Genomic DNA, 17,050 nt, shown 5'->3' with positions numbered 1-17,050 from the left:
ACTACATTGCCTCAAACAAACCATTTGAATCTTCTTTTAGTTGAGCGTAAAATGAAACAGTCATTGTTAGAATTTGCTCTGCGTATTCTAATATAAGTAATTGTAGACGATATTACATATTGTTGTAATGCTATTTATACAGCAGACCTTTTTTAAATAAAAGAATAAAAATATGTTCGTCTGCTTTACATAAATTGAGGTTTAAATATAATTGACGATTGCGAAATTTGGTAGTTAACCACAATGACATCGTTATCTTTTATCTTTGACCTTTTGATATGACCTTGCAATCTAAATGTCTGAACACTGGTGAGTGTTGTGTTTAAATTACATATCTTTAGTATGAACGGTCATGCATATCTTAATGATGGAAGTCAAAATGGCACAAAAAAAATCAAATGTAGGTTTTAAATTTATCATTTGTTTGTTTGTTTGTTCGTTTATTTTTTTTTTTTTTGCTTTAAATACCTGCTGACCAAAAATTACAGGTATATGTTTTTGTAAGAAAAATGGACTAAAATTAACTTATAAATATTAATTAGCCATTATTTTGTATACTTGATAAAAATATTTTAAACAACTTTATGGGCGCTTTGTACTAGCTCAGAACATTATTAAATAGGATCTTTCAGGATATGACATGGTATATGATTTTTATCCAAAGAGTTGTGTGTTTTCTATCCCCGAGCCTTGGCGAGGGGATATCAAACACACAACCAGTTTGATCAAAACTATATACCATCGCAAATCATCAGATTCTTTTTATCACGTTATAACGTTAGAAGTATTTTGTTAATCTTAACTTTTTTCTGTAAAAATTGATATTGTGCGCCGCAGAACATATCATATTAAAGACGTCAACAACTTTAAGCATGGAATAAACTTCCTTGAAGTTGAACAAACATTCATTTTCGAATATTTTTTTATGAATTCATGAAATATAATTGAAACAACATCAAATGGTTCACTTTACAACGCAACACTTTTCACCAAATTATTTACTTTTTCATGCTACGTCAATAAACCACCTAGACCTTTCATGTTTAATTATGACGTCACGTCGCGAAAGGACACAGTGTTATATCAAAAATGTATCTAAAGAGTAATATCTACCGCGTAATTGAGATAAACATGTGATGAATATATTTGTTTTGCTATTGATATATTCATAAACGGACGAGTTACAGTGTCATGACTAGAAAAAAATGATTATACCCCTGTTTTTAGAAATGATATTTTTAAATAAAGTAGTTTTAAAAAGACCGAAACAAAAAGACCTCAATTTATTTCAATAAAGTTTCTTTAGTGCATGCAAAAATATAGACCGACAAGTTTGGCAAGATTATCTCCATAGGATTAATATCAACTGACCTATCAATTTCAATACTCACTATTACATTTTTCCCCTGACCAGTTCTCTATGCACCCACCAAGACAAATCCCACTTTCTTGATTACATATACCATTCTTACATCTTGTACTGCATATTTTATTACAAGTATCCCCGAACCGTCCCGGTGTGCATCCATGTGTACAGTGGCCATATGCATCGTCACAATCTCCTCCGTAACAAAATGATGGACACTTTGATGTACAGGTCCATCCATATTCACCAGGGTTACAGCTGAAACAATGGCCCCTGAATTTCGTACAATTATGTTCTCTACAGTTTACAGGACATAAACTTTCACAGAATGTTCCCCAATATCCGTCGACACATCCGTAGTGACAGTAACTAAATGGTTTGCAGGTATGGTTAATGCAATTGTGATCACATCCTAGTTTTATTAAAAAACAAACAAACATGGAAAATATTAAAAGAGGTTCTCCTTCGCCCAAAACGACACACACATACATACGAATAAATCCGTTGTAAATTCAACGTTAAGAAAAATAGTTTTTAATAGACAACAACACAGTAATTCATTTCTCTCGACTTAAGTCATCTGCTCTTTCGCTTTACCGGCTTTCATTGGATTTTAAATTGTTTCATCAATTACAAACAATGACATTGTTATTATGAGGTAAAAAGTCACAAAAGTGTACACAACTTCTAGAGATGGCGCAAAATAATTTTTACAAAATAGTGTTAACGTTATACCTGCAAATGATATTGTTTAAAAAAAAATGTTATTAAATGAAAGATAAGTAATATCAAAGCAGAGTAAATAATACAACTATTGATTGAATTTATATTTATTTATGAAATATTGCTCTTGTGCAAGTCGCAGCTGATCACTTTTGTCGCGTATTTAATGCCCCCCCCCTTCCCCTATCTGCTTCTTAAATACACTCACGCGGTCAGATAATTTGGTCTCTGTTTTGCCTAAGTAATTTTCTCTGCATTCATCGAAGGTCATGCAAATGATATTGTTTAAAAAAATGTTATTAAATGAAAGCTAAATAAAATCAAAGCAGAGTAAATAATGCAACTATTGATTGAATTTAAATTTATTTATGAAATATTACTCTTGTGCAAGTCGCAGCTGATCACTTTCCTCGCGTATTGTTGACCTAGCAATATTTGAGATCCTGCTATCTTTTGTTTCTGTTTTAATCTGAAACTATCGTGCATATATGGAATTCAGAAAGAGCGATTGTGTTCACCGTTACATCATTGAATTTTCACAGTTTGGGTCAAATTTGAAATTTAGACATTTTATATACATTTGCATGATATTATGCTAAACGTTTATCACTCTCTATAGATTTAAAACCTATGAAATGTTAATATTGTGAATAATGAAATACAGTATAATGAAAAGAAAAGTATATTGAAAATTCATTTGATTGCTTGGTTCTGTTATTTTTGTCTTACGTGTACAAACTTTCCGCACAAAAAAATACTAGTAGTTCTAAAAAAAAACCTTGTTTGTTTCTTGAATTTATATGGATTCTCTTTATGAATATTGTGTAAATATGAAAGATTAATCTTTCTGTTTTTATTAAATAAATAAAATCCCATTCGCAAAAACGTGGGGAGTAAGGTATCTTTATTACACGAAAATCATAAAAACCTTAGGCTTAAAACGACTTACATTTAAAAATAAGAACAAAATCCTAGATTTCTCTTTTAAAACACCGCCTCTTGCTTATCAGGTTTTAATTCACAAACTTGTATTGCATCATACCAAGATGGGAACGTTAAAAATAATGCAAGGTATTTCGAGCGACTTCCCAATTGAAGAAATATGTTTTGTTTTATTTAGTGCATGTTTCTGAGTAAAAAATGATAAAATTTGAATGAAGTTATTTTGGATAAGTACCGTTAATCTATTTCAATTGCTCTTACTTCAAAGGTATATAAATTTTAAATAAAATTCGCTTATACACCTTGTGACAGACTATCGCTATAAATCATAAGCTTTGATTTTCGATTTGAAAAGATAAGAATACTTGATTCAATTGCAATTGTGTCATACAACCAATCTAAAAATTTAGTTTACCAAAAACTTCTATTTCACATATCTCAAGGATGGCTCCATAGAGATCACGATTAATATCTTCCGGAGCTTTGTACGTTGTCTCCACAATGACATATCTAGCCTTTTGTTGACATGGTATGTCTATTATGTTTGGAGGTAAGTCTGGGTATGTTGTGTTGTCAGTGTAACACCGAGTTCTCTGTGTTGTCAAACTGTGTGTTGCTGAGACGTTTGATACGTCAAGATAAAACTGTCGGGACCGATACTGCTTCCAATCTGATGACCTGTTTCCTAAATGATATCAACATTTATGAAAAAAAATTGAAGCTTTTAATTTCTACTGTAAAAGAATAAACATTAAAACTGAGAAAAGGATAACAGCTGAGTAAATCTCTTCGAGGGGCATGATCACAGTTTTCAGATTTTAAGGTTACAATGTCTCACTATGGCATTTTTAATAGGCAAACAAAATATAAGTGTCATTTGTCAAGTTATAAGTGAGTTACAGAGCTTAGAATTCTTTGATGTATAAGCAAAGCTTTTGTTCACATCTTGATTGTTGGAGTAAAAATTCAAATTTTAGACCTAATATGAATTTATTTTTTTTAACAAATATATATCGGAGTAGAGAAGAAGATTTTCGAAGATTTAATTCATTTTTACTATATTGCCATATTGGCCCCACCCTATAGCCTGACCCAGGGGCCATGAATTTCACAAATTTAATAAAGGACTTTATGGGCATCATATCCATGCCGGGAGTAGAGGAGAAGTTGGTTTTTTTGTGCGGAAATTTTGGCTTTTTTGCATACTTGTCCTCTCCTGTATCGCCCTTGGGGTAATAGACCCATTTATTTCACAATTTTGATTACTCTTACCATAGAGATGCTTCAAACCAAATATGGTAACATTTGGCCTTTTCAAGGAAAAGTTAAAAGTGTAAAATTGGTAATGCACGACGACGGACGAAGACCAATTGCAGTAGGTCAAACGAATGACTCAGGTAACATAAAAAGAGAAAAATCTCACTTTTGGGAGTTCATTTCAATCGCTTTGATGTCGGTACTTAAAAAAATCTATAAATCCGATGAAACGTATTCATCAGAATAGTTTTTAAAGGAAACTTTTTTATAATTGTCTTGAAAATAGCTGGATTTAAGATAGTGCAACCAATATAGATATGTTTGGTAATCATATGTACTTCTACGCCAGTGTACAATATTGTTTGGATACATTTTTCCAGATGTATGTTGATGATATATACTGATACTTAATGGATCGTAGAGTTAAATGGTGTTATTTTTATCTTTAAATATATACAATATGATTCTGATGGGTTTTTCCATCTATAGACAGAGATATAAGAAATCATAATGTGCGTAAATATACTGATAAAGCTAAGAAACCACTTTTCATGCGAACTTACATATCGTTGATTTTAAATTAAAAATATATTTTTTAGAAAAATTTGTTACATTTTTGTTAATTTCAGTGTATTTTATTATTTTATTTATCTATTTTTTTAGACAATAATTCTTCTACAAGTTCATTCGAGAAAAAAGTATCATATGACTTTGATAGAAAATAAAAGACCAATATTAATTGATTTTAAATAGTTATTCAATAGAAATAAGATGATACAGACCATCTTTTCTGTAATGGATTTTAACATTACTAAGATGGAATTGTTTTCCAAGATCCACCTGAAACCATGCGATTGCTTTATTTAGACCAGTGTGGGAACAAGAGTTGGACGTCGTGCTTAGATTTCCATCATTCGCCCTGCTGGCTGTGAACGACAGATACGTCGAACTTTGAGAAACAATTGTAGTAGATCTTTCCGACAGATTTTCTGTAAATAGATTTTTGTTAAGTCATAATTATATAAATACACGTAGAAAGGTTTGTAGAAATAACCAGTGCCCTTTTAAATACATTTTAATTATAGTTAAATGGTACATGTAAAGACAAATACACCGGGAAAAAAGTGGACTGTAACGTACCTGTTATAACGTTTAAGATTTATTATGACATCTGGAGTTGAATCTGCACGTGAGCTTGAATAATGTGCTCATATTAATAATTAACAACTATGCATTGACATTGTTTTATCATATGTAACGTAATGAAGGGTCAAAAGAGGACCAGTGTATTAAGTTGTTGACCCTCGTTATGCCAGAAAAGGGAAATGTTTTAATAAGCAATATAAAATTATAAACAAGTATGTTCCTAATAATATCCAACTTTTCAGTTTTATTTTTAAAACGGCCAAAAATTACTTTTAAGTCCGACCCCTAAATATTTTCTCTTAACACATCCTAGAAACTTATATGGCATTTTAATACTTGTTGAACGGAACATTCAAAATTGAATTTCATTTTACCTTTAAATTGATATGGCGTATTCCTTCAAAATAACTTATCAGATGTCCAAAGTATATTTATTTAAAATTTATGATTAATTGCTACATTACTTAACTGATTTGTAAACATATTAAACATATTATGCCACCATAATGTGATAAATGCTTTGAATTCCAGTACAGGCGCAACAACTCGTGCACGCTTGTAAATTTTGTTAGCAATCAAGCAAATTTGTATATCATTGTGTAAAGTAATCAAGCCTCTAATAAAAAATTTTTTGTAAACAAGCAAGATGTCACCATACCCTCAAATAAAGAACAATTATATTTACTCGTTGCTGTGTTGCGATTTAAGTTACTCGTGCCTTACCAAGGAGTTTAAAGTGCATAAATGCAGAACATTGCGGATTCAAACAATTTGACCCATTCCATTGCAAATTTGATAGGATTAAATTTAGCATAATCAAATGTTAAACACATGTTCATTTAAGCTTAAGCAAAACGTAACGATAGTACCTTATTGGTTATATCGTTTACCCAACATTCGGATAGTTTCGATGTTATTCATGATTAATTGGGGAAAAAAGTAGTTCCGAGTGGAAAAATTAAAAAAAAACTTTTTTAAAGTAAAATCGTGTCTCTTTAAGGCAGGCTTGCATTTGCGATGTATATCGGTAATAATGCTAGTAAAGAGAAGTTTGTATAACTGTACATTTTTGTATATATCGTTATATATGCTAATTTTTAAATATATGGATATATTACCTAGAACTTTGAATAATGTTAATTTGACGTTAAAATACACATAACATAAAATGATATTGGTTGAGCATTGATACATGTATATTATAAACTTATAGCGTATATTCAATATTGCCGTTATTATACGATTACATTGGTGATCCGACGTCACAATTACCACTAAACGATTACTTTGGTGCCGTGACTTACGGTATCTGATCCTAAATAGACCCATATTCAATGAATATGAATGCATGGCAACAGAGTTGCCTCCCTTTGCTCTTTATCTCTAAAAATCAATTCAAAAACATATATCCAGTAAAAAAAACTGATTTTAATAGTTGTTTTTTTTTTCTATTCGAAATGATAAAATTCATCTTTCCACTATATCATTTATTGATATTTAAAGTATTAACTTTTTTCATTTTAAAAACTTTGCTTGTCCCCTTAAACCGTAATGCATTTATTAATTACTGCTTAGGTCATTGCATTTTATTAAATATCTATTTTTCATCTCTATATTATTAAAAAAGGTACCGCGTTATTTCGCCTCATGTTAAATTTCACCCCTGACGACGAGACGGGTATGGTTGTATTACGACTTTGACATCGCTTTAAATAAAGGTCGAAATGACCAGACAAATTACAAATAAAAATGTGTACTCGGTACGTTTTGTTCGCTAATATTTCCAAAGTCTGCTTTCTTTACAATCGATGGACAGCATGCGGGTTTAATAATCCCAATCTTTCGGGGGACGAAACCAAGCGGTTTCCTTTTCTAAACATTCCCGTGATGCATTTTGGTTTGTTTTTTCGTTTGCCCAAAGAGAAATTATTTTTAATTTCTTTGAATATTTCTAACTTTGAAAGGAGACTGATTCAGCTGGTGTAAATAGGAGAAAGTCCATAACTTTCTAAGATAAATGATTTGTATGGAAAAAATTTGGATACTGTAATTACAAAAAAATCGGACCAAGCAGCTTTAACTCTGGGACCGACAAGTTAGTTCCCTGCCAGAGAACCTAGATATATTTATTACTTTACTAGAGTTAGTTTTGGTTATGATTTTTTGGGGGTTATAGTTGGATCGTTATTCTGACATGCTTAAAAGACCTTATAATAGTTCAGGTAGACGGAAGAAATGGATTATCATGGATGGACTTTGGTTAACTTCAGTGGTATCTATGGGATCCGTTGCTGTGTTTTCTTCCCTTAGGTGTTTTGTATCTGTAGGACAGATTAGAGTAACAGCCCTGCCCAGAATTCGATATTCTTCTGGCACACAATTTCTCGGTTGAGAGGTTGAGGCGAGGTTATTACATACAGTCTTTTTTATACATATTTGACAATCACTCGCCACTAAACTGTGTTGCAATTTCACCAATAAATTTCAAGTTATTTATTTATTGCATATGTTCAATGTAGCTGAAAAAAAAAATATTGTACATATTAGTCTTACGGTTTATGTGATATATTTCAAAGTTGAAATAGTTTTAAAACAACACAACGGACAAACGGACACAATTTAAAATACAATTCAAAATGTCAACAAAAAATAAGGATGTTTCTCTGTATCAAATATCAGTCAAAATAAACATCTCGTTTTACTGATCAGAACAAGGAGAACACAGTGGGTGTGAGAGGTCGACATGGAATTAATTATTTTCCATGACAAATGATAAGAAATATGTTATATTTAATGTGATTTTTATCTCAGTGATATATTTCCTCTATAAGGAAAACGCTCAAAAGCGGTTATCTAGTGCACGGAATGAAACGGTAATAATCGTGTTTGAAGTGATCATATAGTAATTTGTTATCATCAGGAACATGTGTATTGATATAAAATTATGGAAATTTATACTTACCGTATTGACAAACACAAGAGCAAAAAAACATGGCGAAAAACATCCATAACAACATTTTGAATCAGGAAGTTCTTTTTTAAACTTTTCAACTCTCAACCCAGCAGAGATAAGGTTTTTGTTTATTTACTTTGTGAAATGTTTGTTCAAATGCAATATACGATGCAGAGCAGTGTAGCTATCTTTAGATGCTCAAAAATGTGTGTTTAAAACATTAACGTGTGAATAATACCCCCCCCCCCGCCCATTCAATTACATTTTTCAAAGAACAGTACTTAACAATTTAATAAGAGGTCAATAGACCTTAACAGTCACATGAGTAGCATTAACAATACACAAACTTGTCAAGGAGTCTTATATATGCATTCAATTAAGTTTCATTCTGGACTAGAAAAATTATGAATTTGTAATAATGACCACCTTCCTGCCTGAAATCTTTCAAGAAGGACTATGAAACTTATAATTTTAGCGAAAAACATAAAGATCATACTAGAGTGCATGACCTGATCTTGAAAAGGTGCAATACTCTGATAGAAAATAATTTTCCCATATTTGTTAACTCTCAGGATAGGTTTTATGTGTATATGGATTTAAAGAAAAGCCATAACCAAGAGGCTAGTATATTTGTTTTATCTAAAATACCCCTCCCCCATCCCTTTGGGCGGACAGGAACTCTCCCTGTGGGCATTTAAACAAAAACAAAAGACCTTTAAAAGCCACCAGGCTGAAGCTGCAGCTACTAACGGCAGCCACTAAGCCTGTAGGAGCTAGCAACCAAAAAGGAAAATCATCAAAGTACTGAGAGTACCTAAACAAAAAATTATATTTTACTTTATTATCGGCATACTTTAAATAATAACAAGAAAATTTTATGCATGAATATTTTGTATGAGCATTGTAAAATCCGGAGGCAGTAAAGCTCGCCTGAATAAGAATATTAAATGCGTTTGTGCTTAATGAAATTCAATTGAATATTGGGTCCGTTTACTTCTGAACAGAAATACCATACATCGTAAATTCAGAAAAAGTATTCTATTTATTACAAAAATGTGACAATCAAATATCTTACATTGTTTTTATATTCTCATAAATAATAAACATAGACGTAACATAAATAATTATCCTCTGTCAAAACCCAAAATCAAACAAAAGAGATCATGAGGTGAATTTTGGATTATTTAGTGTCGGTTTCACGTGAACATTCGAGAAAAAAATCCTTAGACTATTTAGCTCACACGATTTTTGTCATGTTTTAGCTTTTCTCAATGATATAGGGATCAAAAGTGGTTCCTTTTCTCACTTATCTTTGAAGTGAGTTTACTGAGGTGACCTAAAAATAAAATTTTTGATGGAAAAAGAAAACGTCCATAATACCTTTATTTCTTTAGTTATTTTTTCGGCGTTTTAGAAACACTTTTTAAAAGTCAACAGTCCATTGTTGCTAGAGGTTGTCTTTTTTGAAAGTGTTTAGTCTGATAATAAATGCAATACATCGTAAAGACTATTGTTGGGGACGATCGTTGCTCAAATCGTGTTGATCTCTATCTTAATCGTGAGATTACTCCTTATCTTACCATGTCTCATCGCAATGACATACTGCGTCACCTGAAATATCTCTATGACCTTGTGGTAGAAAAACTTAACCATCGCACAGCTTGAACCTAGCAATGAAGGACCATATGTCAGAAACACCACCACCCCATGAAGAGTACCGTTGTTTTAATAACGTTAAGCACTGATTATAATCTCTTATATGGATTATTTACAAATAAATATATATATTTCTTTTTAATTTTCATTTTAATACAATTCCACTGAGATTTACCAATATGCGAATATTTGTTGCACGAAGTAAACAAAATAGGTAGAATTGACACCAACATACAGATCACAGCTTTATTTTACGTTCATCGGAATTGTAAAACAATGAAAACTTGACATCGGCCATCTAAACTTCAGTCTTGTAATAGTCTATAAGGCTATGATATACGATCGGTGTTCTTGAGAAATGGATGAAAAAATAGATACTCGGTAATGTGCATATGTCAATGACTCAGAGAACCCATACTTATTATACTGTTGTATACCTAATGCCTACACAATATATGTACAACGCGTTCGGCTTCCACTATTTACCAAGCACGTTTACAGTGATCAGTTGAACATGTTCCAAAATGCCTAATGTCATGATGAATTTAATTGATGACGCACACCTTTCACGATGCGACTTACAAATTTGACATGGACCTAAACTTATAAATTATGACTATTTACAGATAAACTACGAAATGCCTGAAAACAAGTATAACTGCTTATACATTTGATATTTCGACACATGTTGGGAGATGTCCGTACGCTAAAATTGAATTATACCTGATAAATAATTATTGTGAAATTAATAAAAAACCTACTTTCATTTTTGATAAACCACCCCGAAATAGCAATTATAAGAGTATAGTGGTGAACACGCCTTTGCGGATCCAAATCAGTGGGAGTTTGCATCAAAATATATGGTTGCAATGAAATGATATTGAACGATTACGTAAGGAGTGAACACATTTACTGGGAATTTAGTTATAGTGTACAAAGACATTAAGATTTGACAAACGTTGAATAATAAAAATAATTCAATTCGTTCCTTGTATGCGTCATTTTAGTTTTGATGTATATAATGCTTGCGAAGCATAACCTCTGGTGAAAGAATGGAGTAGAATTTTCCAGAAAGAAAGGAAACATTAACAAGGAGGAAGAGATGAACGTGTAACAAAAAAAACCCACATGGGTTGATGAAATTGACCTATAGGCAGAACTTTTTCTGAACAAATATGTTGTTGTATTTTACAATGACCAGCAATACCAATGGTTAGTGAAACACGTGGACAAAGAGGAAGTGTATTTGTGTTAGATGCAAAGCGTGGGGAGAGAGTTAGAGATATCTCAATATATGTTGGACTGATATCAATACTTTGTCTCAAATATGATCATATTAATTGACATTTATTGATGTAAACTTTTGTCATTAGTTATAAAACAGTTCAATTATTTTTTGGAATGATTGCTTCTACACCCAATGTTTGTTAAACCACTGACAAAATGCGTATCGTTCATTTATTTATTGTTTCATAATCTACCAGATGGTGGAATCCAATCTTTGCAAATTTTAAATGTTATAGTTCAATGTTGTTTTTTTCTCAATTTATTTTAACAAGTATGATCTATATTTGTTTGTAAAAATGTTCTGGTGCTTTACATTTTCAAAAGTCTGCATATTTTGATAAAGAACCATAAACCCCGTTGTTACCTTCGGATGTAATAAAAAAAAAGTGACGTCGCACCTATTTATAGGTTATTGTCAAATTTAATGATAATTCTTACGCATATTCAGCGAAGCTAAGTTTAAATCGCGAAGAAAGGTTTAAGAACACAACGATTAGCATAATACATAATGTAAATGTGATTTAATTAAAAACCGGTTAAAAGCATTATCACGAATTTGTAATGAACTTATACTAATCAACTAAAACTTGAATGTAAGAGTTATACTTAAGATACTAACCTCTCAATTCTGTAATGAAAGCAAGGCCTGTGCCATATACTTGCTTACATTTGTTAAATATACCATGCCATATAATTGGTTTGTTATGTTAAGCCATAGAAACAAAGCACGTTTGAAATGAATAAATGTATTATTACCTTTCTGTTGGCCTGTGGAATCGAGGTTGGCATGGTGGCGCAGTGATTTGCAGTTTTTTTATCTAACGGGATACGAATTCAACGCCGATAACACTTGTAGAATTTCACTAGGTTATTATGTTCAAGTTTAATTACATTTTACACAAAGAAATGTCCTAGTCGGTGATCTTGTGCATGTACTTCTATCCTGTACAAATTTTTACAAAGGAGACCGGTTTTAAAGGTACCGACGTCATTTACCTATCTGGTTTCTGTAACTCTGATATTTAAACCTGGTGCAATGCATTCAATATCTCATGACATTGGGACTGGTTTTTGTCCTTCTTAAAGACAAATGTTATTTCGATAAGCAAAGAAAACATTGCAGGAGGTCCAAAATGCTTGATCTGTCCGTTTGAAATCGACTTAATGTATCAATTTATTTCTTTTATATATTTAGGGTCTTCCGTTTTCAACGGAAGACCCTCTTGTTATTCTATTTTTTTTTATTATTATTATTCTTCTTGTTTTTCCTTCTGACTTCTTTTTTGCTTTATATCTCAAAAACTATTCAACCGATTTGCAAGAAATTTTCAGAGATTATGTTAAATAGTTGTCCCTTGAAGATTTTAAACTTTCAGTCATGAAGTCACTTCCGTTTTCTAGTTACGTCATTTTTAAAAATTTCAAAAAGTGATTTTGTCCAGGACTTTTCTCGTAAACGGTTGTTTATAAAGACTTGAAATTCTCTGTGATTGTAAATCTGCGGATTTACTTATGGCAAATTTACAAAAAAAAATATTTTGTAACTTCCGGTCGAAACCGGAAGTGATTCTAATTTTTCGGAATTTTCATTTTTTTGAGCGAATAATAAAATTATATGCATGTTGTAGAGTTTGCAAAGTTAAATGCAAAACTAAAATTCGTTTTCAAATCGGATGATGCATTTCAGAGATATCGGGGTTTAAAAATTGATCTTTCCGGAAATTTTGATTCCGTGTTTTTGGTTTTAAAAATAGTGCATATTTCACACTGAAAGTAATTTCTACTGAAAACAATTCGTACTGATAATTAAACTATATATAAAACACAAAATTATATGCATATTGTAGAGTTTGCAAAGCTTAATACAAAACTGAAATTCTTTTTCAAATCGGATGATGCATTGCAGAGATATCGGGGTTTAAATATTGATTTTTCCGGAAATTTTGATTCCGTGTTCTTGGTTTAAAAAATAGTGTAAAATTCACACTGAAAGTAACTCCTGCTGAAAACAATTCGTGCAGGTCATAAAACCGGACTCTGTTTTTTAATAGTTAATTAAAGTGTTTATCGATACAATTTAGTTATTTCGATCGATAATTACGTTGTTAGTTTTTATTAGTCTTATTAGTTTTAATCGAAATAATCATCGTACGATTCCCCATTTCAACTGGAACGTACTAAAGACCTGAAATACTAATGCCCTGAAAGACCTGAAAGACCTGAAATTTTATATAAAAGATACTTTTAAAAGATTTTTGTCAAATAAAATTACGTTGTGGTGGTTTAAATCATATTTTCAGGTATATTTGTGTTGAAAAAATATCATAATGACCAGTAATTTACACAAAAATACGAAAGACCTGAAAATTTTAATTGACCTGAAATTTTCAAATGACCTGAAATTTTATATAATTGATGTAAATGATACTTTTTAAAGATTTTTGTCAAATAAAATTACTTTTTTTTTTTTTGGGGGGGGGGGTTGAATCATATTTCCAGGTATATATATGTTGAAAAATGTCATAATGACCAGTTGTTTTACACAGAAATACGAAAGACCTGAACATTTGAATTGACCTGAAATTTTCAAATGACCTGAAATTTTATATGATTGTTACATTTCTATGTTCTGTGTCAATTTTAATCTATATTATTTACGTTTTATCATATTTCCAAGTATATATGTGTTGAAATCATATCATCATACTGATCAGCTATTTACGTAGGAAGACCTGAACATTTGAATTGACATGAAACTGAATATTGACTGCCCAGAAATTTTATATAATTGATACATTTATATATTCTGTGTCATTTTAATGTATATTTGTGAGTTTTTATCATATTTCCAGGTATATATGTGTTGAAATATATCATTTAATAGCAACATTATCGGTTAATTACGCAGAAGTGCGATCCCCTTTTAAAGTTTGAATTGACCTGAAAATTTTAGATGACCTGAAAAAAGATACTTTGTTCTGGATCAATTTAAATGAGGCCAGCATTTTTTTAAATTTCGATTTACAAACCCGCCGACCCTATTTTTTAAAAATTCAAATAAAAATAAAAGGACCTAAACTAGCTATTAATTTTATTTTTTCCTCCGACCCGAAATTTCCTTTCTGGTAAAAATAAAAATAATGTTGATGCAATCACGTATGTGTAGTCTGAATTATTGTTGTTCATGCATTGATTAATTAAAAAGACCAAGTTCTTTCCGATCAAGTCACAGGCACTAGAAGTCACAAAAAAAAACCACCATTGGGCCTACTTCTGTTTGCTTTCGTCCAACCCTACAATTTACGACCCTTTTAAGTTTTGTGATCGGCAACTTAGCCAGAATTTCCTCAAGAAAAAGAAGTTGAAGTCTTTTTCTATCACAATTCCGTAAATTTAAAAAAAAAACTCCTTGGCAAGAAAATGATAAGTTACTTATTTAAAAAACATTTTTGCAAAATAAATTCTAAAATAATCATAATTTAACCGTTTGGAAATAGATCCTCTACATAATGGTTGTAAGTGGGTCATAGGGTTGGACTAATAACCCTAAACACACTGAACACAGGAGTCTTATGACTGAAGGAAAGAGAATGATTTTATTTGTCATTAAGCTAACAAAATAACGAAACATTTCCTTTATTAAAGGTATAATTACATAAATAAATAAAATTTTAAAAATTAGTTCGTCTTTTTTAAATAAAAAAAATTGTCGCATTAGGCTAGTTGTCTTTTGATGAGATGTCCGGCACCGTTTAAAAACCTCTGATTTTATACTTTTATTATAAATTTTACTCATTATCTAAAGATGGGTCGACATCTGCCCAGGTATAGTATAACATGTACGGAAACCTAACGGTGACAACTAAGTACATGTCTTTATTTACTTTCACATGTATATACACCTCCTTTCATATCTGTGTCTGAGTTCCTTCGGGGGCTTCTGGGAGGAGATAATGCGGGACATTCGGGGTAGACTGCAATATAACTGTATATGTTATATGAAGTCTTCACCCATTGCACGTCCTAACTCCCAGCCAGGTATTACAAAGAAAGGAGACTAACATGATAGGCCCCCCGGGGAGCTAACACCATTATAATGCATTGATTGAAATGTTGCAATATGTACAGTCACTTGAATTTTTGCAAGTTTCTTTTAAATTCAAACTGCACTTACTTGACAAGCCCTTATAATTATCTTAGGGAAAATACATAAGCGAAAGAGTTAAAGATATATATGGAATATCTTGTTTAATTTTGATTAAGTCATGTGTAATTGTACACTGTTTCGGTTCATTAAATTTGTGTATACACTATACAGGTAAAAATGAATGGGGTGTAATACCCCCATCCCCTCAATTACAGACTAACTCCTTTGTTTGCCACCTAACGGGACTAGTCAATGTGTGTTCTAAATAAACACGACCAAACTGAAAATAGAGTCAAGAAAGATAATTATATATTTATTCATTCTTTAATTTTTATTTAAAGGTCTGCAGCTTATCAAAGGGTACAAATTAGGTACAGCATTAGGTATTTTGATATAGGAAGAATAGCAACAAAAGTCAGCTACAAATTATTGGTTGTTAATTTCATAATAAAGTATTGCAGCAGTTTGCACATCGATGGTTTCCCATTGAAATATTTTCTAATATATTTTTCTCTGTATTCAATAAATATTGGACCCACAAATATTGAAGTTATGATTTTTGTGGGTTTTTTTTTACATAGGGTATATTGCATTTTGAATATGAAAGACTGTAAATTCAATTGACTGTATATAGTGTATTATAGATTAGGTAAGGTAAGTATAGCCCCGTCCTTTGGGAGAGTTAAAACCACTTGTGCTCAAGCGTACAACATGCACATGCTGGTATAGAATAGGACATCATGCACTGTGTACAACCAAAGACAGATCACAATGCATTGATGCACTTGATGTATAGAGTAGGCCCCTTTAAATTAAGGAAAATTTATTTGTAAAAAATGTTTAGTGTTAGAAGGTGAACTACCCTGGAAAGGCCTAACTTCGGGCGCTTGTGTTTTAAACATGGGCTGGTAGATGACCTTTTAAGGGCATCAGAGAATGTGTACAACCTAAGACAGATCACATTTCTCAGATGAATTAATGTATAGTTAGCTTAGGCGAATATTGTAAGAATGATGTAGATTTATTCTCCGATCTACAATCATTCAGCAATTTGAAATTGTGGAGAATTTTTAAAAGCATAATTAATATTGAGAATTAAATATTAATAGTTTTGCTTTCTCTTGCAGAAAACGGTCCAATGATGATGTTCACCCAGACGTATCCCCCGGTGTCCACCCAGACCTATCCCATGATGTCCAGCTAGACCTATCCCATGATGTCCAGCTAGACCTATCCCATGATGTCCAGCTAGACGTATCCCTTGATGTCCAGCTAGATGCATCTCACGCTATTCAGCCTAAATCACCTGGAAAATTATTATTTGGTGGTGGCTGCATGCCGTACACGACAGAGCATATCTCAAAATCTGATATATATCAGATTTTACTAGATCCAGACCAGACACTGATAACTCATGAACCACCCGTGAAACCAAAAGCTGGTGAAACTTACGTGGTTGAGTGTAAGACATATGAAGACTGGGCCTGCGATCAATACCCGTGGTGCTTTATTGGAAAGAGTCAGGTCAACCTATCCAGTGGTAAAACTATCCTCAAGAACTATTACCACATAC

At 31.8% G+C, this 17,050-nt stretch overlaps 1 protein-coding gene across 1 annotated transcript in view; it reads right to left on the bottom strand.

Annotated features, from left to right (window-relative positions):
- LOC128170799 (uncharacterized) overlaps positions 1 to 17,050 on the bottom strand; it is a 72,106-nt gene that overhangs the window by 2,074 nt on the left and 52,982 nt on the right. The window contains exons 2-4 of the mRNA XM_052836564.1: positions 5,071 to 5,277; positions 3,447 to 3,716; positions 1,392 to 1,778 (exon numbers count right to left, since the gene is read on the bottom strand). Of these exons, the coding sequence (XP_052692524.1) occupies positions 1,392 to 1,778; positions 3,447 to 3,716; positions 5,071 to 5,277 (864 nt within the window). The remainder of the gene's footprint in view (positions 1 to 1,391; positions 1,779 to 3,446; positions 3,717 to 5,070; positions 5,278 to 17,050) is intronic.

Source organism: Crassostrea angulata, chromosome 2 (assembly GCF_025612915.1).
Source record: "Crassostrea angulata isolate pt1a10 chromosome 2, ASM2561291v2, whole genome shotgun sequence".
NCBI classification, from domain to species: domain Eukaryota; kingdom Metazoa; phylum Mollusca; class Bivalvia; order Ostreida; family Ostreidae; genus Magallana; species Magallana angulata.
The sequence above is the reverse complement of the archived record's forward strand: the minus strand, read 5'-3'. Positions and strand labels throughout refer to the sequence as shown.